The sequence below is a fragment of the Hypanus sabinus genome, chromosome X2 (genome assembly GCF_030144855.1).
Source record: "Hypanus sabinus isolate sHypSab1 chromosome X2, sHypSab1.hap1, whole genome shotgun sequence".
Classification (NCBI taxonomy): Eukaryota; Metazoa; Chordata; class Chondrichthyes; order Myliobatiformes; family Dasyatidae; genus Hypanus; species Hypanus sabinus.
In genome coordinates this window covers 17174943-17198886 of record NC_082739.1, presented here as the reverse complement: position 1 = coordinate 17198886, position 23944 = coordinate 17174943, and the positions used below count along the sequence as shown (strand labels likewise).

The 23944-nt window shown below is 37.9% G+C and overlaps 2 protein-coding genes across 5 annotated transcripts in view; one reads left to right on the top strand and one right to left on the bottom strand.

Annotated features, from left to right (window-relative positions):
* The first annotated feature begins 1088 nt into the window (after positions 1-1088).
* LOC132385197 (uncharacterized) overlaps positions 1089-23944 on the top strand; it is a 39006-nt gene continuing 16150 nt past the window's right edge. For 3 of the 4 annotated variants that reach the window (XR_009509109.1, XM_059957093.1, XM_059957092.1), the window contains exons 1-5: positions 1089-1243; positions 6801-6887; positions 11604-11720; positions 12203-12277; positions 13463-13570. Coding sequence is in view for 3 of the 4 variants with exons in the window: in XM_059957093.1 (XP_059813076.1) it covers positions 1219-1243; positions 6801-6887; positions 11604-11720; positions 12203-12277; positions 13463-13570 (412 nt within the window). In the remaining variant the exon portion in view is untranslated. Of the gene's footprint in view, positions 1244-6800; positions 6888-11603; positions 11721-12202; positions 12278-13462; positions 13571-13884; positions 14206-23944 lie in introns of those variants that run through there. The other variant, XM_059957091.1, reaches the window with a different exon arrangement.
* Positions 15467-18321, bottom strand: LOC132385296 (plectin-like). The gene is made up of 2 exons (XM_059957317.1): positions 18258-18321; positions 15467-17979 (listed from the first exon to the last, which is right to left on the bottom strand). The coding sequence occupies exon 2, from the start codon at positions 17813-17815 to the stop codon at positions 16385-16387; it is 1431 nt and encodes a 476-aa protein (XP_059813300.1). The 5' UTR covers positions 17816-17979; positions 18258-18321; the 3' UTR covers positions 15467-16384.

Genomic DNA, 23944 nt, shown 5'->3' with positions numbered 1-23944 from the left:
TTAGCTATTGATGCACAACAGATGTATGATATCCTTTATTCTCTGTAGATTATGTCTTGCTTTCCCCAGCTATGAGTAAATAACCTTGTGGTCAGCCTTGGGAGAGACAAAGGCTACAGGAGTAAGCCCAGACAGAAAATCAAGAGTGGAGTCCCTCAGGCAGCTGGATATCACTGAGTTCCTTCCGGCAGCTCCTGCAGCCAAGGTGGTGCCAAATGTATTGCTTCATAAGCTTTCCTTTGGACTACATCAGTAAGGCCAAAAGGGGATTTGGACAATTGGGTACTGCCAGATCTCCATTCCTTATGCCAGGCTTGTGTCCTGGAGAGGTCACTCCAGCGCTGCTCTCCATTGTCCCTTGAGACAGATGGATGCCACCATCATCATGATGTCTTGCTTTAATATCTTGCTTAGTAGGTTCCAGCAACACGGTTGATGCACCATCAATAACTCACTCTGAGACACAAGGCGAGATATCGGCTTTTATTGACTGGAAGAAGGAACAAACAGTGAGTGACCACCATACTACATCCTGGAGACTGAGAGGCCGGGCTCAGGCCTCGATCGCCTTTATACAGGGGTCTGTGGGAGGAGCCACAGGAGCAGTCAACAGGGGGAGTGTCCAGACGGGTATATGTGGTTCACCACAACGGTATTCCCTGATTCCCCTGATTCCTACACAGATAAGTCAATCTAAGTAATCTGTTTGAGTCCTGGACTATGATTTGAAGAGATAGCTCTTCTGAGTTAGTAGTACTGCAAGGAAAAATGATTTGGTATTAAGTCACGTTTACTCAATATGTGAAATAAATTCAAGTTCTGAAGATCCACGGAACAGAACAGAATGTTTTTTTTTTCATTCTGGTAAAATGGCTTTCAATAAAATAAAACCTGACAACTTCTGAATACAGTATTGACAAGTTAAAGCCAACTCTACAATGACCTTTTTTACTTAACTGTATGCTTTGTGAAATTAATGCTTTGAACTGCTCTTTGTTAATAAATAATGGAATACTATATTTAACCTTACTTACTCAATGAGCACAGTTTGCTTCTGCTGAATCATTTAATTATATTCAGAACACACAGCAACATGTTCAGTCTTGCTCTGACGTTCGAAGCTGCACGAATGCCACAGTTATCGTCAGATGCCCTAACTTTTACCTGGCAAAGTTTCAAGATCTTGTTAGAATTTTTCTGTGGTGATTACAAGGTATCATGTTTATCACAGTGTTGTTTGGAGGTAAGTGCAAGAACCTTTTAAACAGTCAAAATAATGCCTCTTTCCCTGACAGTGTTTTCATTTTAAACACAGAATACTGTGGCTCTATGTGGTAATAGTTAATAATAATACTGTAGATCTGCCAAGTAGAGTAAAATGTCTCAGCTAACTACATCTAACTGTATTCTAAAATGCAGGCTGAGCAAGCAACAGCACAGGAAGGTGTACAATAATGGGGTTGTAATGCAATTGTCTGCACATTTATTCACATCAGTAACATCTAAATCATAGTTTGGATTATGTATCTATGCCATTATTGTGCTTCATTAATTTTTAATCTTAGATGCTATCTGTTGGTCATTAATGTTACCAATTAAAAGTAAACAAAAAAGAAACTTTTTCTTTTGATAATTAAACTGCAAACTGTATGCAGCCTTTCAATGCAGTGTTCATTTGGCTCCAGGACACCTGTGAACCAGCAGGAAGGCACAAAAGTTCTACAAATTACTAAAAAAGAAAGGATTAAAAGGAGCACTAGGTACTCCCTTCCTCATTTTTGCCTACCTCTTTGGGTACATTGGGTTTTAATTTAAACTGTGTACCACCTCCTTCATTTTTCCCAACACTGAGAGAGATTCCCATAGTGCCAGAGACTTACATGGGGCAGAATATTGAGCAAGGTAATATCCGACATGTAGGCATTGTTTAAAGGTCAGCTGAACAAAATTCAGCACCAGCATGTTCCTGTGAAGAAGAAAGACAAGGTTCGGGAATCCTGTATGATGGCTAAGGCCAAGTGTAATTGTAAAGATAGCATACTTAAGGAGATGGAAACTGAAAATGAACAGAGTCTTTGAGAAATCTTAAGGAAGTAAGAGGGCAAAAAAGGGGCCATGTAGAATTAAAGAGAATGCCAAGGCAGTTTCTACATATTTTTGAAAACAAGCAGGTAAGAATGGGGGGGGGGGGGGGGTTGGATTTATGCCTGAAGCCAGGGGAGGTGGGCGAGGAATGGCATGTCCTTAATAAGAGCATTCACCAAAACCTCAAAACACCCAGCAGCCATTCCTATCCTTGTGGCAGCTAAATCTCTGTAATGGCCTCAACATCATAGTTCCATGTACTGATTCATGCACTAAGTTCATCACACTTGTTTCTGATACTTTTGGCATTAAAAGGAGACTCATTTCAACCCATCCAACTGATTGCAGTTATGCCCTATCCACTACTTATCCTTCCTCACAATCTCTCTACAGGCTGCATCTATTTTTACACTGAATGCCTCATCCTCAGCCCTGTCATTTTGTTTCCCATCACCCTGCCAAACTAGTTTAATCCCTCCCCAACAGCTCTAGCAAACCTGCCCACAAGATATTGATCCTCTAGAGTTCAGGTGTAACCCATCCACTTTGTAAAGGCCATACCTTCCGCCGAAGAGATCCCAATGATCTGCGCATCTGAAACCCTGCCCCCTACACCAATTCTTCAGCCACACATTCATCTGTCAAATTATTCTATTTGAACCCTGACAGGTACGTGGTACAACCTAGAGATTACTATGATTACTACCCATGACATCCTGTTTTTCAGTTTCCTAGCTAGTTCCTTATATTCTGTCTTCAGAAGCTTATTTCTTTTCCTGTGTCTTTGGTACCAATATGTACCATGGCTTCTGGCTGGTCACACCCCCTCCCAAGAACATTGTGGACTCCATCTGAGTTGTCTCTGACTCTGGCACCTGGGAGGCAACATACTATTTGGGAGTCTCTTTAATATCCTCAAAATCTCCTGTCTGTTCTTCTAATTATTGAATCCCCCATCACTTCTGCTCTCTTACTCTTCCTTTCTGAGCCATGGAGCCAGACTCAGTGCCAGAGACTTGGTCACTGCAGCTTTCCTCAGGTAAATTGACCCCCAACGTATTCAAAGCATTATGCTTGTTATTTAGGGGAATGGACACAGGTGTACTTGGCCTATTCCCTTTACCTCTCCTGACAGTTGCTCAATTATCTGCCACCTACAACTTGAGTGTGATTTCCTATCTTGCCTATCACCTCCTTATTCTCCCAAATGAGCCATAGGTAATGCAGCTCCTGTTCCCTATCACAGCTGTAAAATTTGTAAGTGAATATGAACAAGAACTAGTGGTTTGAACCCCCTCTGTTTTTTGAATATTTTCTATGCCAAATGTTACTTTTTTGAATCTTTGCTCAAGTTGATATCCATGTTTAGCCATACAGAAAGTATTGATTAAATATCTTGGGCCCAGGAATTGCAAATGGCCAGTTGAAGCCATGGTAGAACCATAATTGAACTCAGGTGGGTAATAAATAAGGGATAGGTTTTTCACAGAGGCTGGTGAATATCTGGAATGAGCTGAAGGCAGATACAACGCAGTATTTTAAAAGTGTTTGGGCAGGTATTTTTGTGGGAAAAATGCATAGTCTAAAGCAGACAAATGGAACTGTTGTAGATGGGCATTATGGGTGACTTGGACGATATGGGCCAAGAGTGCCTGTTTCTGTTTGTTTCCATGATTTTCTGAACTGCAGATTTTGCTAATAATAAGCACACATCATAAATGTTTCCTTTGTAAAGGAGAGGGAATAAGAAGTAACTTAATACTCAAATAAAATTGATTATTGTTGAGTAACTGGGCCTAGCCATGTTCAAGGAAAGTACTTTGCATCCAGTCCAGTGATTGAAGTCTCTATCATGAGCAACATCACTCATTTGATTGAAGTCACTGCACTAATAACTTGTATATTTTATTCAATTATTCAAGCTGCCTGGATAGGTTTTAAATATCTTTGATGTTAAATTACTTTTGATGGCCAATGAACTGTTGGGGCTTTCTACAAAATTTAGGTTATATTTGCAAGATACTTGTCAAGTAGTTGGACAGTGCAGGCAGTGACTTCAGCCAGCAGATCAGGTTCAGAGTAATTGGGCTTAATGAATTCTCTTCTTCTTTCTTTCTTTTTCAATCTTTTTATTGAGTTTCATATAAATATAAAACAACATAACATAATAATGAATAGGTTATGAATACAATAGACTTAAGATTACATTAATAATAGGATAATGATATCCTATTAAACATCAACAACAAAAAAGTACATTAATCAATCAAGTCTATATAATTATATATGAAAAAAAACAAAACTAATCATCAAAAGAAAAAGAAAAAAAAATTAGAGATGTGTGAAAGAAAATATATATATGAAACAAACACTAAACTAAAACTAACATGGGCAATAATAACAGTTTATAAGTATATGATAGTGTCAAAGAACTCCGGAACTCCATACCTGAACAAGAATAAACAGAGAGAAGGTCTGGGAAAGGCCAAATTAATTCATATGAAAATGTCGGATGAACGGTCCCCAAGTTACTTCAAATTTAATTGACGAGTCAAAAATAGTGCTTCTAATTTTTTCCAAACTCAGATAAGAAATAGTTTGAAAAAGCCACTGAGACGTGGTAGGAGGGTTTACTTCTTTCCAATTTTGTAATATAGACCTTCTGGCCATTAATGTTACAAAAGCAATCATTCGTCTGATTGAAGGAGAAAACTGATTACCATCCTCATTTGGTATACCAAAGATTGCAGTAATAAAGTTAGGTTGTAAATCGATGTTCCAAATTGAGGAAATGGTAACGAATATGTCCTTCCAATAGTTATGTAAAGTGGGACATGACCAAAACATATGGGTCAGTGAAGCCACTTCTGAATGACATCTATCACATTGAGGGTTAATATGAGAATAAAATCGAGCAAGTTTATCTTTAGACATATAAGCTCTATGTACAATTTTAAATTGTATTAAAGCATGTTTAGCACATATAGAAGAAGAATTAACCATTTGTAAAATTTTTTCCCATTTATCTGTTGGTATATTGTATCGAAGTTCTTTTTCCCATTGTTGTTTAATTCTATCAGACATCTCTGGTTGTATCTTCATAATCATGTTGTAAATAAAAGCAACTAATCCCTTCTGACAAGGATTTAAGGTAAAAATCAAATCTGAGAAATCCGTTGAAGTTGAGTTGGGAAAAGATGGTAAAACTTTATGTAAAAAATTTCTGATTTGTAAATATCTGAAGAAATTAGATTTAGGTAATTTAAATTTATTGGAAAGTTGGTCAAAAGACATCAAAGTACCTTCAAAAAAAAAGGTCACGAAAACATTTTATACCTTTCCTTTTCCATATGCTAAAGGCTTGATCTGTCAAGGAAGGCTTAAAGAAAAAATTAAATAAAATAGGGCTATCAAGCACAAAGTTTTTCAAAGTAAAAAAATTTCCGAAATTGAAACCAAATTCGTAATGTGTGTTTAATAACAGGATTAGATATCTGTTTATTAAATTTAACTAAATCAGCAGGAAGAGAAGAACCAAGAACAGAGAATAAAGAATATCCCTTTACTTCATTGCATTCCAAATTTACCCACTGCGGACACAATAATGAGTCCAAATCTAATTTCCAATACGTTAGGTTACGAATATTATTCGCCCAATAATAAAATCTAAAGTTAGGCAAAGCTAAACCACCATCTTTTTTAGATTTTTGTAATTGCCTTCTACTTAACCTGGGGTTTTTGTTTTGCCACACAAATGAGGAAATTTTTCAATCAATGTTGTCAAAAAAGGATTTAAGAATAAAAATTGGTAAGGCTTGAAATAAATATAAAAATTTCGGTAAAATCATCATTTTAATAGCATTAATCCGACCAACTAATGATAAGAATAAGGGAGACCATCTTGTAGTAAGATGTTGTATTTGAAGAAGCATAGGTAAAAAATTCAGTCTAAATAAATCTTTATATTTCTTGGTAATTTTTATACCTAAATAGGTAAAATTATCAGTAACAACTTTAAATGGAATCCTGTCATTCAATAAAGTTTGCGCGTTTAAAGGGAATAATTCACTCCTATCTAAGTTTAATTTATAACCAGAAAAACTACCAAATTGAGCCAACAAGGATAAAATAGTGGGAATAGATCTATCAAGATCAGAAATATATAACAGCAAATCATCAGCATAAAGTGATAATTTATATAATTTCTCATTACGGGTAATACCAAAAATATTAGAAGATTCACGAATAGCAATGGCTAAAGGTTCTAACGCAATATTAAATAATAAAGGACTTAAAGGACAACCTTGTCTCGTACCACAAGATAATTGAAAAAAGGAGGATCTATAATTATTTGTAAGAACAGAAGCAACAGGTTTATAGTATATTAGTTTAATCCATGATATAAAATTAGGACTAAAATTAAAATTTCTCAATGCATTAAATAAATATGTCCATTCAACTCTATCAAAGGCTTTTTCAGCATCTAATGAGATAACACATTCTGGGACTGTGGGTGATGAAGTATGAATTATATTAATCAATTTTCTAACATTAAAAAAAGAATACCGATTCTTAATGAAACCAGTTTGATCTTCTGAAATAATCTGTGGTAGTACCTTTTCGAATTCTCTGATTCTACATCACAATAGCAACAGGTAAAACCATCTGAATTTTTTTGATAATTAATTTAGCAATCTTATTTATGTATACTGTAGATAATGAGCATGCTCATTTCAATATATTTTGCAAGACCCGAGTTCTGTTGGATTACATCAAGCAGAGCTGCCACTGCGAGACTGAAGGTAAGAGGAATTATTCATTTTGTCATAATCCCCATGATAGAGATGGGAAGAGGTTCCATTTGTAATTAATGTGTTTCCAGTGTTCCTCAGTGTGATTCCAATAATGATGTAAATCCATCTAACTCTTTGGGATGAATGTATGCCTTGTATTTTAGAAATTGCCTTAGGCTGCTTATAATAGGTGTCATATTCTTTTTAAATTATTTAGAAGGAGATCCATTACACAGTTTGACTTGACTAGCTGACAATGACCGACAAATAATGTTGCATGAATTTTTCAGCACAGTGCATTTTCAGTTCCAGTTGTGGTGAAGGAGGGACAAAGACAAATTCAAAAGCTACATTGAGTGGATGGAAAATGTTGAGGGTCAGTAAGAAAATCTGCTATCTCTTACTACTTTTGTGTACTATTTAAAGACGTTTCATTGCAAAGGAGTGTAGGGAGACTGAAGAGAGGAAGGAAAGCTTATGCAGTAAACATTCTAATTAAAATAGTTCATTCTGAGGCTTAGGGTTTGACATCTACCTAATTATTTGCTTAGCAATTATTAGCTGAAAGTCCCCTAAGAAATCAGTATATATGTTAAATGATTCTAAAGAGGTTCATTTTAATTGGATTCAACAATATGTCTTTCGCAGCTTATGTGGAGGAGTTATGAAACCGATCAAAAATGCACTTTTAAAAAAAGATTTCTCATTTGATTTTTCTTTCCATTGGTTGACAAAGAAGTAGGAAAATCCCAGAAGTAGAGGAGTTCCTGCTTGTGGACAGTCCAACTCATAGACATGAGATGGTCAATGTTAAATACAGTAATAAATGCCTATTGAATATAGATTAGTTGATGCAATTAGAGATGCATCGTGACTATGGGTGCTATGAAAAAGAATAAAGAAACTAAATAAGTTAATAATTTTGAAGCCTTTTAATGTGCTGTGCATTGTCCTCTGCATTGTCCATGTTTGTCGTCAGAGGGAGGATTTGCTTCCATTAAGCTAGATTATTGAGAGGCTAATGTGCATTAAAATAATAAATGTTCACATCTACAATCTCAATTAGCTGAGAAGATAGCTGACAGTTTGCCATTTGCCTGGTGTGTAATATAAGTCTATTCTAAATATTTTGCAGAATTTAGGCATCACTGACAAGACCAGGTATTATTGGCCCTCTCAAATTCTTTTTGAAATGATTGCCTTGTCAGGCCATTGCAAAAGGATCAGAAACATAGGTTGCTTTGCAGGCAGATTTAGGTCTGATCAAGGAAAGATGGCAGACTTCCTTCCCAAAGTGGACCAAAAGAGATTTTAGGAATAATTTGGTGATTTTGTAGTCATCATTACTACTATGTAATGTTTTATTTTTTTAAAATAGGGAGTCCAATATTTTAGGGGCATAGGTTTAGGCTGCAAGGAGAAATATTAAAAATGGACCCAAGGGGCATTTTTCCATGCAGATTGGTGAGTATATGGAATGAGCTGTCAGAAGAAGTGGTTGAAGCAGGTATAATAGTATCATTTAAGAAGCATTTGGATAGGTACATGGAGTAGCAGGGCTTCCATATGGACCAAAGGCAGGAAATTGGGACTATCTGAGTGGACACTGCAGTCAGCATGGACTGCCTGGGCCAAAGGGCCTGTATCCATGTTATAATACTCTCTGACTCTGACTCTACAGTTAACAGAAGTTAAATTCCACCAGCTGCTCAGTTTGGATTTGAACTCAGGGTTCTAAATTGTTAGCCGAGTCCTCTGTCCAATTGTACAACTATCCCAGTTGAAGCAGTGCAAACTTTATGGTGGACTTGAGACAGATTGTTAGAGTTGGTGAGTATGGTAAGAGATGTGAGAGCACAGAATTTATGGAATACTTAACATATACATTTAGAAGTAACTAAATTTCAATTCATCAGCTTTGACGGAGAAGTGGTCAAGCAAGCACAGGATTTGTGATATCACTTAGGGAAGTCCCAGTGTGTGTGCAAGTTTGGGGTATAATTTTATGGTACCATTATGAAAAGAGAAGGGTCATTGGAAGAGGAATGTTAGACTTGCAGCAGCATGTGAATGCAAAAACAGAGTTCTGTTGAAATTTAAGACCATTAATAAACAATTCATCTTCTCTGATGAATTGTTTAATCAGCTGAGCTTGGAGGCACCTTCACTGGTGGCAAGTTTTCAGAGGAATTCTTCAGGAGGGCTGGAGTCAGGTGCGTGCCTACGCACCCATGCCTCTAACTGTGTGGCATGAAGGACAGTTCAGACTAAAAGGTGGATTGAAAATGATTAAGGAAATGAAATCAAAATCAGAGTTGCCCATTTACTACTTCATAATCAGACCACAGGTATAGGATGGGCACCCAACAAGTCGCTGCATTAGAAATCATTTTGATTTGAAGCCAGATCTCGTTGCAACTGTGCATTCTAAATAAATCAATGGAATAATATAAAATTAATGTTCATGATCACCATTTGAAGTTGATAGTCTTCTATTTGTACAAGGAGTCACACCAGGAGGCTGATTATTGATTGGACTGGGCTAGTTTCAATTGTGAATGAATAGGGTAGCAATCAAGTGATGATCTACCATACTGTGAGATATGCTACCATGCAGGTGTAGAAAGTAATCAGGAAAACTAACAGAATGTTAAGCATTATTCCTGAAAGAAATGAATACCGAAGTTGTACTTTAGTCATATAGGGCATTGTATACAGATTGACCACCTTGTTTAAGGAAGGCTGTAAATAGATTGAAAGTAGTTTAGGGAAGGTGAACCTGATAGCTGGAATGAGCAGATCATCTTACGAGTAAAAGTTAGACAGGTCATATTCATTGATATGTATATAAGTGTGAGAGAGGAAAAATGTGATCTTGAGGAGCCTTGTTGGAATGAATGTCAGTAAGAAGTTTCCTTTTATGAGGGATTACTTTTTCAAAATAAGTGAGGCAAAATTTTTTTTCTGAGGGTCATGAATCTTTAGTATTCTCTCTTTCCACTGCCCTTCAAGTGAGAGTCTTTTGAACTTTTTTTAAGACAGTAGGTAGGATTCTTGATTCAGTAAAGCATGAAAAGAATGTAGAAGTTAAGGTTACAATTGGATCAGCTATGACCTTATTAAATAGTGGAGCAAACCTGAGGGGCTAACTGACATAATCTTGCTCATAATTCACCTGTTCATTTGATGAAGCATCGTCAAGTTTACATAAGGCATGGAAGGTTACACCATCAAATGAACCGGATGAAGAAATGTTAGACATAGAAGGATGACACTAAGATTGGAGGAGTTGTGGATGGAGCTGTAGGTTGTTGAAGGTTGCAAGAGGATATAGATAGGATGCAGAGTTGGGCAGAAAAATGGCAGATGGAGTTCAATCCCAACAAGTGTGAGGTGATGCATTTTGGAAGGACAAACCAGAAGGCTGAGTATAGGGTTAATGGTCGGTTACTTAAGAGTGTGGATGAACAGAGGGACCCAGGGGTTCAAATCCATACATCCCTCAAGGTCGCTGCACAGGTTGATAAGGTGGTTAAGAAGGCCTATGGGATGCTAGGCTTCATTAATAGGGGGATTGAGTTCAAAAGTAGAGAGGTCATATTGCAACTCTACAAATCTCTGGTGAGACCGCACTTAGAGTATTGTGTCCAGTTCTGGTCACCTCATTATAGGAAGGATGTGGAAGCTATGGAGAGGGTGCAGAGGAGATTTACCAGGATGTTGCCTGGATTGAAAAACAAGTCTTATGAGGCAAGGTTAGCAGAGCTGGGACTTTTCTCTTTGGAGCGTAGAAGGATGAGAGGGGACTTGATAGAGGTCTACAGGATTATGAGAGGCATAAATAGGGTGGATAGCCAGTACCTGTTCCCAGAGCACGAATAGCAAACACCAGAGGACATATGTACAGAGTTAAGGGAGGTAAGTTTAGGAGAGACATCGGGGTAAGTTTTTTACACAGAGGGTTGTGAGTGCCTGGAATGACTTGCCAGGAATGGCTAAAACATTAGGGGTATTTAAGAGCCTCTTGGACAGGCATATGATGAAAGAAAAATAGAGCGTTATGGGGTAGTGTGGGTATAGTACTTTTTTTAAGGAATATATGGGTCAGCACACCATCAAGGGCTGAAGGGCCTGTACTGTGCTGTAGTGTTCTAGTGTCTAGTGTGTCCAGAAGCTTCCTCACCTGTTGAAATAGATGAAGTGAAGGAGAAAACATCTCAGAGAGGAACTACTATCGGCTGGTGATATTCTAGTGCAAACTTGGGCACAAATTTAGCAAGTCAAATATGAGAGAAATTAAATTTGTAAATATGAAAATGTTAGTCCTCAAGCTTTGTCATATTACTTTGTTTATAACTGCATTGAGGGGGAATATATTTGGTGATCCTTTGAGAGCTGCAATTTCTATGAAAATGTCATCAACTCCCTGTCATGTCCAACTGATCATCCAAAACTGGCTTTGGATATAGTAGCACATGTTAAAGCTGCTCAACTGTGCATGTTCTGTATTTGAGGATTGCAGGGCTACTCTGAAGGTATTGTGACAAACAGGATAGAGACAAGACTGGAAGAAATGAGAATGCTGTGATGTTAGCTATCCAAGGGTAAAATAAAAAGCAACACAAGTTCTTTGGAAAGGGTTCCTTTATAAAAGAGCAGGAAGAATTTGTCAATTTGTGAAATAAATCACTATTTGCCTTTTCTGATTATTTTTTATACTTTCAGCTGAGATTGGTCTAGCAGATGAACATGGAGAGGTGCAAAATCTATTACAAGCCCAGCATGGCTGTGCTTCTGATATCCTGACTGCAAGAGAGGCCTATGTTCTTCTGGGTGTAAACAGTAAGTAGGTTCATCAAAGGAAAGTAAAGGGTTATTATGGGCAAGTCAAAGTGATGGGTATGTTTCCAGCTGTCATAACAAAGGGAAAATAAGCACTCATTTCAAATCAGATAGCTGCAAGTCACACCTGTGAAATATAAAAATATAGTAATATAAATGAGAGATGGAAAGGGGTTAAAAACTACTGATGCTTGCAAATTAACATTTTACATTAAAAAGTATCACTACAAAACTTAGGATTGTGTTCATTCTTGCAATGGAAAATGGAGAAATACAGCTTTTTCTGATATCTTTAGTGACTCTGGTAGAACATGGGGACTCCACTCTTCTCTAAATCTCACTATCTTACCCTCTATATTGGAGGAAGATAGCCACCATGTATGAAAGCAGCACTAATCATGGGACACAGCAATACTTAAGCACTAATTATAGTGTTTTGTAAAATTGATTTCAAATGGTAATTTTTTTTTTACATCTTTCAGGACCTGCCAGTCCCTCCAAATCACGCTATACACCTTTACTTAACAATGATTATATTGTCAATTCAAAATTCTTAGGTAAGTCAAAAAGACTTCAAAGATTTTTAATTCTATGCATGGAGATTAAGAGAAAGCACCTTCTTTGTGTAACAACTGAAAGTAATAGAGTAAATATTATTGCAATGCATGAGCCTAGAATAGATCCTCAGAGATGTTGACACCCAGGAACTTAAAATTGCTCATTCTTTCCACTTCTGATCCCTCTATGTCTGTTCCCTTATCCTTTCTGAAGGCCACAATCAGTTCCTTGGTCTTATTAATGCTGAGTGCAGAGTTATTGCTGCAATACCATTCAACTACCGGATACATTGCACTCCTGCATGCCCTATATTTTACTAGACTGTACTTCATGAGGCGTTTGAGGAGATTTGGTACGTCACCAAAGATATTCGCTAATTTTTACAGATATACCGTGGAGAGTATTTGAACTAGCTACATCACTGTCTGGTATGGGGGAGCTACTGCACAGGATCGAAATAAGCTGCAGCAAATTGTAAATTTAGCTCCATGATGGGTACTAGCATCCAGAACATCTTCAAGGTGCAAAATCTCAAAAAGGCAGCATCCTTCATTAAGGACTCCCAGATCCTAAGTCATGCTCTTCTCATTGCTGCCATTAGAAAGACGGTACAGGAGCCTGAAGGCAGACACTCAATAATTCAGGAACAGCTTCTTCCCATCTGGCGTCCAATTTCTGAATGGACATTGAACCAATGAACTACTTTTTATTTTGTGCTATTTAATTTAAATATATATATACACACACACACACTTACTGTAATTCAATGTCCTTTCTATTATTATGTATTGCTTTATACTGCTGCTGCAGCAAAGACATTTAATTTCATTCGATGTATGCCAGTGATATTAACCCGATTCTGATTCTGGGTCAATGTTCCATATATGCCAGTCACTGCATATTCTACCCTGCTTCTGAAATGCACAGCCACCACTGTGAAGTGCACTTGCCGTGACAGACAAGGCTATGACTTTCTAGTCAATGGCCTCACCCATACTCCCTTTAAAACTACCATACTGTTTGATGTTTCCAGCACTTACTGAGATGGTAAAGCCTTAATAATTGCTTTGTAGCTCAATTTAAGATACCAATGCGGCTTTATAGTTTCTTTTCCAACAGTACTGTTTTGGCCATCCTGTAATGAATAAAGCTTTATGTCATCCTTTGTTTTCCTTTTCTTGAAGCTAAGCTAGGAATCCAAGTGGAGTCGCAAAGTCAGTCCCAAGGGAAAGCAAAGAGGCTGCAAAAGATGTCTGTATCACCATCTTCCTCTCTTTCATTCATTTCAGATGGTAAGAACCCTAATTTTGCTACAGTTCATTGTATAAACCCAATCTGGCTGCAGAATGCTCAATCAGATAGGTTCACTGTATTTTTGTCCCTGGCAATGTATGGGCATGGTTATTTTCAAACTGTACACACTGTCTTTGGTTTGAGAAACATAATGGCCACCTATCAAATGAAATTGTTGGCTTTAAGTTCTCCTATATGCCTGTCAGGCACAAAAATTTTGGCAAATGTATATGTAAAAGTTCTTATTTCTGTGCAATAGATTTGCTATTGCTTTTCTGTTTGGTAAATATTCTGCTTGTGTTTTATTTATCAGGTAAACACAGCATTTCACCTCAAGGGAGACTTAAAAATACCTTAACATCTCTATCAGGGAACTACTCTATCATAAGACCATGTGAGGCAGTCTACCTAACAGTTATGTCATTGCATTTAATTAGTTGTTAAACATAAATTAATACAACTTATTTTTGGTCAGTGTTTTGAAATTATGCTTTTCAACTTGTTTGTCCCCCTACTAGCTACCTGCCTTGGAAATTGATAAAAAGACATTTTCTGACTGATACTTTTTTAAAAACTAGCACTGTATATTTTACAATTACAGCATATTTCATCCTCTCTCTCCAAATACAAGAATGGTCGGTTTACTCTATTGAATAAAGTATAAAACAATGAGAAAAAGTACTAAAATATGTTCAAAGCTCTCATTTTCTATTGATTCATTATGACTAATGTAATAAGATACTAATCAGCTGAGAATTCATTGTTATTTTTTTCAATTAATTTCTACAAACCACAAAGAGCTGGGAAATGATGGGATGACTTTTTTCTAACATCAGTGCTAAACCTGAATTGCTCGAGAAGTAACCAGCAACTGTTTAGTATTTTTAAACATAAGTGTGAAATACCAACAGTTCTATTGAAGCAAACTGCTGCACTGGAATGCTTCTATTTGCATTAAGAAGCAAATCTTCTCCTTGATGAAGACGGTTGAGAAGTATTGACTTAGGACCTTGGCCGAACCCCACTTCTTGTACACAAAGGTGGTAATTCTTCACTCTTCTACATGCTTGGCCATAACTGCTGGCTAGACCACCCCACTTCCATTTTATAGCCATGCTCTTCAAATGAAATGGCAGTTTAATTCCACCTTCAATAGTGTATGTTCCTCTCCCAGCAACCTTGAACAATAACAGTGAGAATTAAGCAAATATGATGACAGCAACCATTGCACAAATTAAGAACTCACCTTTTAATTCAGAATATTGAACTGATCTAAAATAATTTTTCTGTTGTTTCTGTAATCTCAGCAGGTTAAGAATGTTATGTGTACGATTAAAATTCATGGAAGTATTGAAAACATTTCAAAAAGCAAACTATACCTATAAATGTAGTCTTGCCCCTGGATATAAAGTAAAACTTAGCCCTAAAATCCAGGTTGACCCCAAGATCATTAGTTTTATTTCAAGTAGTGAAGTGTGAATCAGAACTCACCAAAAGAGCTCACACTTGTCAAGATTAAATTTCAACTACCTGCCTAAATTTCCATCTGATTGGTATCCTTCTGTTGTCTGAGACAACAGTTCTCATTCTCCACGACACCCTCTCCTGACATACTCCAGATTACCCTCAAAACTCACTACCTTCCATGGTTTCTCCTTGGTGAAGACAGATCAGATGAGAAGTATTCACTTTGGAGCTAGGTGATCTGAGGGAGGTCCTAAGAGATTACCTTTAAAATAACCAAAGGGACTCTGTCTTCTCCTGGATACCTACTGACTCCTGATGTATTTATGGAATTCTTATTGTTAATTGCCACAAATTTTTGTCCCTCCTAATTTCTTCAAGTTTTCTCTTACATTCCCTATATTCCTCAAGAGGCTCACTCAATTCCAGTGGAACATACTTGGCATATGCTTCCTTTTCTTTCCATAATCAAACTATCAATACCCTTTGCTTACCAAGGTTCTTAATCATACTGTAACGTTCTCCTTCGGGTGTAACGAACGCCGAATTTAACGTCGAGATAAACCAGTTAATAAGAACCAGATCGCAGTAAGATTAACCGTTTACTGTTCACTCTTCACATTAACATATGGTGAAAACTGTTGATAAAACAATACAAGATTGATACAGTATTTGTTCCTTCCTTAATATCACATTTCAAGTGTAAATACTTGCAAAGGTGACTATAACTACATTACACTAAGGTGCAGTATACAGGGAGAGTTTACCTGCTCCATTGACTACTTTAAATACACTTCCATGCAAACTATCCGCGACTCTTTAACTAACGAAAGCATAAACATTATCTACCGTCGTTACCTCTAACAGGATCAGCATTAACATCTTAGTTCAATATATCGATTATCTATTAACTTACAGCGTTGCTCTCACTGTGATTTCTCATGCCTGCAAAACTGCTTGTGCTCAGGTGAGCCTCGTGGAAAGCCCCCACCCTCGCGCTAATTTCAAACCGGTGTTTTCCCACAAGACGCGGCGAAACCGGATGTGACGTCATCGCATGCCGATATATTTTACATGCAATGAATATACTTTAAACACTCCTAATTCTAACTAGAAAATACTATTGAATGAATTACTAAGCGAAAATATTATAAACTAAATAACTGTCGTAAAGACAGCACACTCCCCGCTTGACCTTCGTAAGGTCACAATGAGCAGAGTACAAAACTTAGTCTCTTAATCAGTCATTGGGTAGAAGTAGAATAACTTCTGTAACTGGCCCTTGGTAAATTTTCACATCGCCTTGGTCGGTAGTCTTCAATTCGATCTTCCTGACATGTCCATCCCCGCTAGGGAATGTAACAGTGATTCTGGCCGTTGGCCAGATTCCTGTGGGGTTCTGTCCACTTTTGTCTCTGTTGCAACAAAGGTAGATATTTTTGTCTCCAGCGAGGCCAGAACTGATTTGCCAGAGCCTGGACTTGTCTCCATTGCTTTGTGTACAAATCCTTGTCTGAAAAGTCTCCTGGTGGAGGAGGTGCTCCTGCCTTCTGCGTAAGGAGCGTTGATGGCGAAAGTATAAAGGGGTTTTCTGGGTCAGAAGACACAGGTAGATATGATTGTGCGTTTATAATGGCTGTGACCTCTGCCATTAGGGTGCACAGTACCTCGTGAGCCAATCGGGTGTGTTGCTGCATCTCAGGTTTCCTTTTCTGGGTTTTCCGTAAGGACGTGAACCGTTTGACTGCCTGCTCTTTGTTATCTGGTGAGCGCTGGCGTGGTTCTCTGATAGGCAATGGGACAACCCCATTATTTGCTTCATCTCTGACGACCTTGGTGTCTTTGGGTTTTAAAGAAATGGTATCTTGAGCTGATTGTGCAAGTTTGTTTCCGTGCTCGGTTTGAACGAAAACTGACTGACCTAGCGTCTCGTCGGTTACTTTACGCTTGGTAATGTCTTGTTGTGCTTCTTTAGGGTACACCTCAGTGAGGCAGATCTCGGAACAAGAACGGCTTGACTGAGTTTGACCGCAAACTTCTGTACAGTTCGAGCTGACAATTGTTGTCCTGGAGTGAACCTCTCCCTCCCCGCCGTCCCGTTGTGGGGGTGAAGGAGCGTTGTCGGTTCTTTCATTCTTGACTTCATCACGGAGCTGTGAGGGTAAATTTCCTTCCTTGTATGGATGTGATGCAATTGTGACTCTCTGAGGTTCCTCGTAGCTGGGGAAGTTATCGAATACGTATGGAGAGGGGAGACGAGCCTGCCTGTCTATTTGATACTGTACATAGTCGCTTGTGCATTCCAGTCTGGTCCTTTCTAAAGTAGATCTTACTGCGGTCGGATCACGCGACCCTTCAACTTCTTTTATGTACTTTGCTTCCGCCATGGCAGCTTCTTCTTCTCTTTCTAGCTGCAGCACTTGCAACTCTGTCGATATTTTTGCCATTTCCAACTGGATTTCGGCTTCTCTGGCGGCCTCTTCTCTTTGTCTGGCAGCCTCTTCGGCTTCTCTGGCGGCCCTTTCTTTCTGGATTTCGACTTCTCTGGTGGCCTGTTCTCTTTGTCTGGCGGCCCTTTCGGCTTCTCTGGCGGCCTTTTCTTTCTGGATTTCGGCTTCTCTGGTGGCCTGTTTCATTTTCAAAACTGCTTCTTGTCTGGCGTAATGCAGTCGCACCTTGGCGGCTTCTGCCTTGGCTCTTGCCTGGGTGGACTTACTTGATGTCGGTTTACCGCCCTTGTCGCTGGGCGGCGTCGACTTGATGCTGGATTGAGCTGACATTGCAGCACTTGAAACACCTGATAATGTCGCTTTTTCACTGTAACGTTCTCCTTCGGGTGTAACGAACGCCGAATTTAACGTCGAGATAAACCAGTTAATAAGAACCAGATCGCAGTAAGATTAACCGTTTACTGTTCACTCTTCACATTAACATATGGTGAAAACTGTTGATAAAACAATACAAGATTGATACAGTATTTGTTCCTTCCTTAATATCACATTTCAAGTGTAAATACTTGCAAAGGTGACTATAACTACATTACACTAAGGTGCAGTATACAAGGAGAGTTTACCTGCTCCATTGACTACTTTAAATACACTTCCATGCAAACTATCCGCGACTCTTTAACTAACGAAAGCATAAACATTATCTACCGTCGTTACCTCTAACAGGATCAGCATTAACATCTTAGTTCAATATATCGATTATCTATTAACTTACAGCGTTGCTCTCACTGTGATTTCTCATGCCTGCAAAACTGCTTGTGCTCAGGTGAGCCTCGTGGTGAGCCCCCACCCTCGCGCTAATTTCAAACCGGTGTTTTCCCACAAGACGCGGCGAAACCGGATGTGACGTCATCGCATGCCGATATATTTTACATGCAATGAATATACTTTAAACACTCCTAATTCTAACTAGAAAATACTATTGAATGAATTACTAAGCGAAAATATTATAAACTAAATAACTGTCGTAAAGACAGCACACATACCATCTTTGTCTTTCAACTTGACCAGAAAATGCTGACCCTAAATGCTTTTAAAAGGCTTCCACTTATCCTAACCCTTCTTTCAATTCAGGATCTGAACTTAAGGAACAAACCTATTCATTTTCAAAATTACCTTGAAACTTACAAAATTGTAGTCATTATTTCCCCACTGGTGCAACTATTACTTGCTCATTTGCAATTTAGTCATATTGTAATAATATGGCATGGAAACAGACCCTCTGGCCATACTTGCCCATACTGATCAAGAATGGCAACCTAATATAGCCCCATCTGCCCACCTATGACTGATATACCTCTAAACCTTTCCTAACCATTTACCTGCACCAAGATATTCCGGAGTGGAACCCCATCTCCAGTAGGACCTTCTACATATTTTTTCAATAAAGCTTTTGAACAGACTGAACAAATTCTGATCCATCTAAGCCCATTGCATATTGGGAAGATCAAAATCCTCCCTTACTGGAACCCTATTTCTCTCATACCTTTGTGACTTGCTTACATATCTGTTCCTCCAATTGCCATAGACTGTTAGAAGGCCTTTTACTACCACAGTAAATACATACAATATACAAGATTCTCTCTTTAAAAAATAATCTGCTGAAGACAATTGGCAGTGACTCTAGTTATAATTTCCAGCACCTATAGACCTCTGGACTCCTGGAGCAGAAAATTAAATGATTAAACAAGAGGAAGCGAGTGATGCCTGTATAAGTTACTTCTATTTGTACTTATGTATATTTTCTTGCACCATAGGGTACCATACCATACGTGTACGTTGTTTCTCATTACTACTTTAACCTCATCTCTTGCTTTCTCATTACTGTCAACAGCCGCTGATTCATCTGCCACCCACCTACCTTAAGTTAAAGTGGCCAATTAACATATCAACTAGAGGATCTGGACAAATTCCAAGCAGTCACATAGTATATGTAAAGTCTATACATACAGCATCCAAGGTCAGGATTGAACCTGGGTTACTGTAATTCTACTGCACATTATGCTACCCCCTATATAAAAGTGCTCTCAAAATTTCAGGACGAACTATACAAATTAGACCTGGTAGAATATAAGTTGGTTTATTTTCTTATTCCTGAAAGTATTCTGCATTTTCCCCTCTTAGTTGCTAAGCTACTTCTTCATTTGTAATAGACCAAAAGAAGTTGGAGCTTTGGACAATCTTCATTGTATACCTCTTCCCTTAGAAACTATTCAAAAATAAACTACAATTGATTATAGAATCAAAATGTTAGCATGCCAAAGTTAATTATGAACTAATTTGTCATCTGTACTAAAGGTTTAAGAATGAGAATCAAGCGCATAAATACTTACTTCCAGCATAACGGTGAATGAAGAACTTACTGATTTCATCATATACAAAAATTACATTGGGAAAAGACATGGCCATGAATCAATACTGAACCCTGCCAAGAATAGAAGTATTTATTAGATGAGCATATATTGGATTACTTTTCAAAATAGCTAATGGTTAATATTTAATGACTAAACAATCCTGATTATATTATGTTTATAATCAATCTAAATGCTGAAAGAATGTTTGCTTATGCTGTACAGAAGCTATTTCTAAATCTGCAAATACCATCAGACATCTCTACACCACTCCATGGTATGATGATAGAGTTTTATTTATAAAGCTGGCAGTCAGTTCTTTTCCAATAATTATATGTTTTATCAACTGTTGACATTGGTATAAAGGCTCAAGAATCTCTCCTGCTAATGTACCTCCTAGCATCTGTTTTTCACTATTTAAATAGACCCACTGAAAAATTACAGAACCACAGGTCAATGTAAATCTGGAGTGCAGTTAATAGTACTTCTTCATTGTAAACTGTAGGGCAAACAGTAGCCTCTAATGCAGTGTTTCTATTCAGCACAGAAGGAATCAGCTGCTGAGTACCTGCACTGTGTTAGAAATCTCAATTTTGAAATTTTCACTTGATCCATATTGAACAGGTTTTTTTGGGAAGTGAGTTTAATAAAAAATAAACCAAGGAAAAATATCAACTGCTTTGTGAAGATAGAAAAGTTTTTTTTCCAATAACTTTAACTTAAATTAGTTGTATTGCACCTGCAAGATGAATTTAAAATATTCTGATTTTAAAGGAAGCTGAAGCCTAATTCATTGTCTGCGTGTGTTTTGCAAACCATTAATTAAATATGGATTACTGAGTATGATCTTGCAAACTTTGAAGAATTAAACAATGTCATAGGAGCCACAGCATTCTACAAAATAATCAGCATTTGTCCCTGAGAGTAGTAAACTCTAGGCTGTTCAATATCCCAGGGCAATTGCAAAGGATAACAGCAATGCCAATCTGAGAGAGAAGACCTATCCACAACAGTTTATTTCTAGAAAATGTAAATCAATAGGTATAGAGAGTTAAAAAAAAATGATGCCTGCTTCACTCATTTAATTTCCTAACCACATTTCTCAAATTCATGTTTGTACTTTTGTCTACTTTAGTTCAAGGTAGTGGAATGAATCATTGCTTATTATAAGTGCTCATCCATGGTTAAACAGCTACGAAACAAATCTGGATGCTGCAATAATATTGGCTATCAGAAATAAATAGTGAAAAACACTGGGCAACTGCACCATCCAGTGTTCTGAAATTATTTCCTTTTTGTTTCCATTTATCCCAAAAGATTACAGCTCAACCATTGGGTAGTTTGGTTGAAAGTTTGCTATCACTTATGTTAATAATGTGCTGTAGAAAATTAAACAAGATACCTGACTAATTCCTGATGGAAAATAGAGTTCTGTCTGGTTTTATGAATAATGAAGTGTGGTAAACCTTGTATACCTGTCTGGTCACACCCCTCTGCTGACTGCTCCTGTGGCTCCTCCCACAGACCCCTGAATAAAGGTGATTGGGGCACTGCTTCTCCCACAGTCTTCAACATGGTCGTGCTCCGTTTTCACTGTTAATAAAAGCCTATCATTATGTACTCTACTTCCAGTCTCCTAGAGTTATTGATAGTGCATCATGAAGTCAGCAAGCTGTTCAATAACTATGCCAACAAAGAAAGTTCTGTTACAGGTCCATTCCATGTACAACCTCTATTCATATGTCTGCATGAGAAACTATTGAACAGTTACAGATCACAGGTGTATTTTAGGCAAAAGCCCATCATCTATCTCTTTTGGTCTCCAACCTTTTCCAAACCATCTACTTTGCTCCTTCTGACATTCCCTTGTTTCTCTATAATTTAAAGCTATTTCATTTATTTTTCCCTGTTCAGACAAAGCATCACCAACATAAGATGTTTACAGTCATTTTCACTAATGCTGCCTGATCAGCTGATTAAAAACATTTACTTATTGGTATAAACTATTTTCAGTAGTATTAATCAAAGTACACAGAGCTGAATCAAAAATATTTCTCAACCTGATATTTTTAATACCTTATTTTAAAACTGTGGTCATTCATAGAATATTTTTTATTCAGCAATCTGCAAGTAAATTGAACAGGATCTCAAAAAAACGTCCTTGATTTTGGGTGGAAATTAAACTGGAATTCCAAAGGCATAGATAACTTTAAATAGGAATTATGGGGAACTGTAGCCCACAAGAGGAATGAGATTGATAAATTTTAGAATGTAAAAGAGGATCTGAGATGAAGATCAGATATGATCTTGAGTGGTGATTATGGCCTACGACTGCTGTAATCTTTTATTCTGTTAGGTTATAGCTAATCCTCTTCCTCAAGGCTGCCTATACTGTCCAATCCCTATAAACCTTTGGTTCTCTTACTTAACTGAGAGAAGCTGCATATCCTTCAAACCTCAGGGGTTGTTTACTAGGGTACTTGATAGATCACTGTCTGGAGGGTGCAGTTAAATATTTGATGTCATTTTGAATGCCATTGCTGGAATCAGTTTCCATTGATTAGAATGAAAACTAGAAGTGGCATTAAACCTGCATGCAGTCGCAAATTTAGACAATTCAACAAAGTATGCATTTCTAGAATAGGTAGTTCAGCATGGAGGCAGAAATAAATATATGACGTTGTTGCAACAGAATGAAACAGAACAATAGAGTTTGAGATGTAGAGCTAGGTTCCATCACTATTCATGAGGAACTTAATCTTAACAGTCCATCAAAGCAGCCATAAAGATCTAAGCATATATGAATACCTGTCATATCTTCCAGCCAACTGTAACTATGCTTCAGAATGAGTGTTATATAAAAATTCTAAACACTCTGGAAATAATGGCTTTACAGTGTCTCACTTAGCGAAGTTCATACCCATGCTTGTCCATAGCTGTCTTCAACGTTGTTGTTAGTGCCATCTTCCCAAGATTCCTTGAAGGAAGCCAGCCTTGATCTGCCAAGACAGTGAAATAACAGAGAAATCATCCATATGTCGGTGTCACCCCGCGACGTACAGATAGAAGTAGAGAATTGGTTCATATCTAATTACCTGTCTATTGCCCGTTACTCTGCTAGCATTTAGGGCAGCAATGAAGGTTCCCCCATCTCTAGCAGTATTCAGGGCTTCCTTCATTATGTCAGTAGCTTGGTTTTCACTACTGCCAGTCATGCAAGTCCCAGAAGTCCTGGGTAGAGACTCAGAAATACTGTTGCACTCAGATGTAGAAGGATTCTTTGTTGCGGTTCCCTAAGAGTTTTGTTTGACAAGTCAGGGTTGTTAGCCCTGAGCTGAACCCTGAACCTGGAGGACTGGTAGTTTGGCCTTTACCCTTTGACCTGTTTGGCATGGATGACCCTACCAAGAGCCAAAACATAAAGCCCTGACTCCAGCCAACCTAGACAGTCCTTGAGGCAAAGTTACCTCTTGGAGGTCACATCCAATTACATAGTCAAAGTCATAGTGATAGAGCTCTACAGCAATGAAACAAGTCCTTCAGCCTATCTAGTCTGTGCCAAACATTTACTCTGCGTATTCTCATTGACCTGGATCTGGAACATAGCCTTCCATACCCCTCCCATCCATGTACTTTTCCAAACTAATCTTAAATATTGCGAATCCATTACTGGCAAATCATTCCACATTCACCCCACCTTCTGAGTGAAGTGCCCCTTAAATATTTCACTTCAACCCTTATCAAGTCTCACACAACCTCAGTGGAAAAAGCTTACTTGTATATACCATATTTATACCTTTCAGTTTTTGTATATCTCTGTCAAATCTCATTTCATTCTCTTATGCTCTAAGGAATAGTCCTAAACTATTCGACCTTTCGCTGTATCTCAGGTTTTCAGTTCCAGGCAACGTTCTTGTATTTTTTTTCTCTCTGTACTCTTTCAATCTTATTGATATATTTCTTGTAGGTGACTAGAAATGTACACAATACTCCAAATTTGTCCTCGCCCCAACTTCTTATATATCTTCAACATAATATCTTAACTCCTGTT

Excerpts from the sequence above, each read along its gene's own strand:
- LOC132385296 (XM_059957317.1), bottom strand. The coding sequence starts at position 17,815 with ATGTCAGCTCAATCCAGCATCAAGTCGACGCCGCCCAGCGACAAGGGC.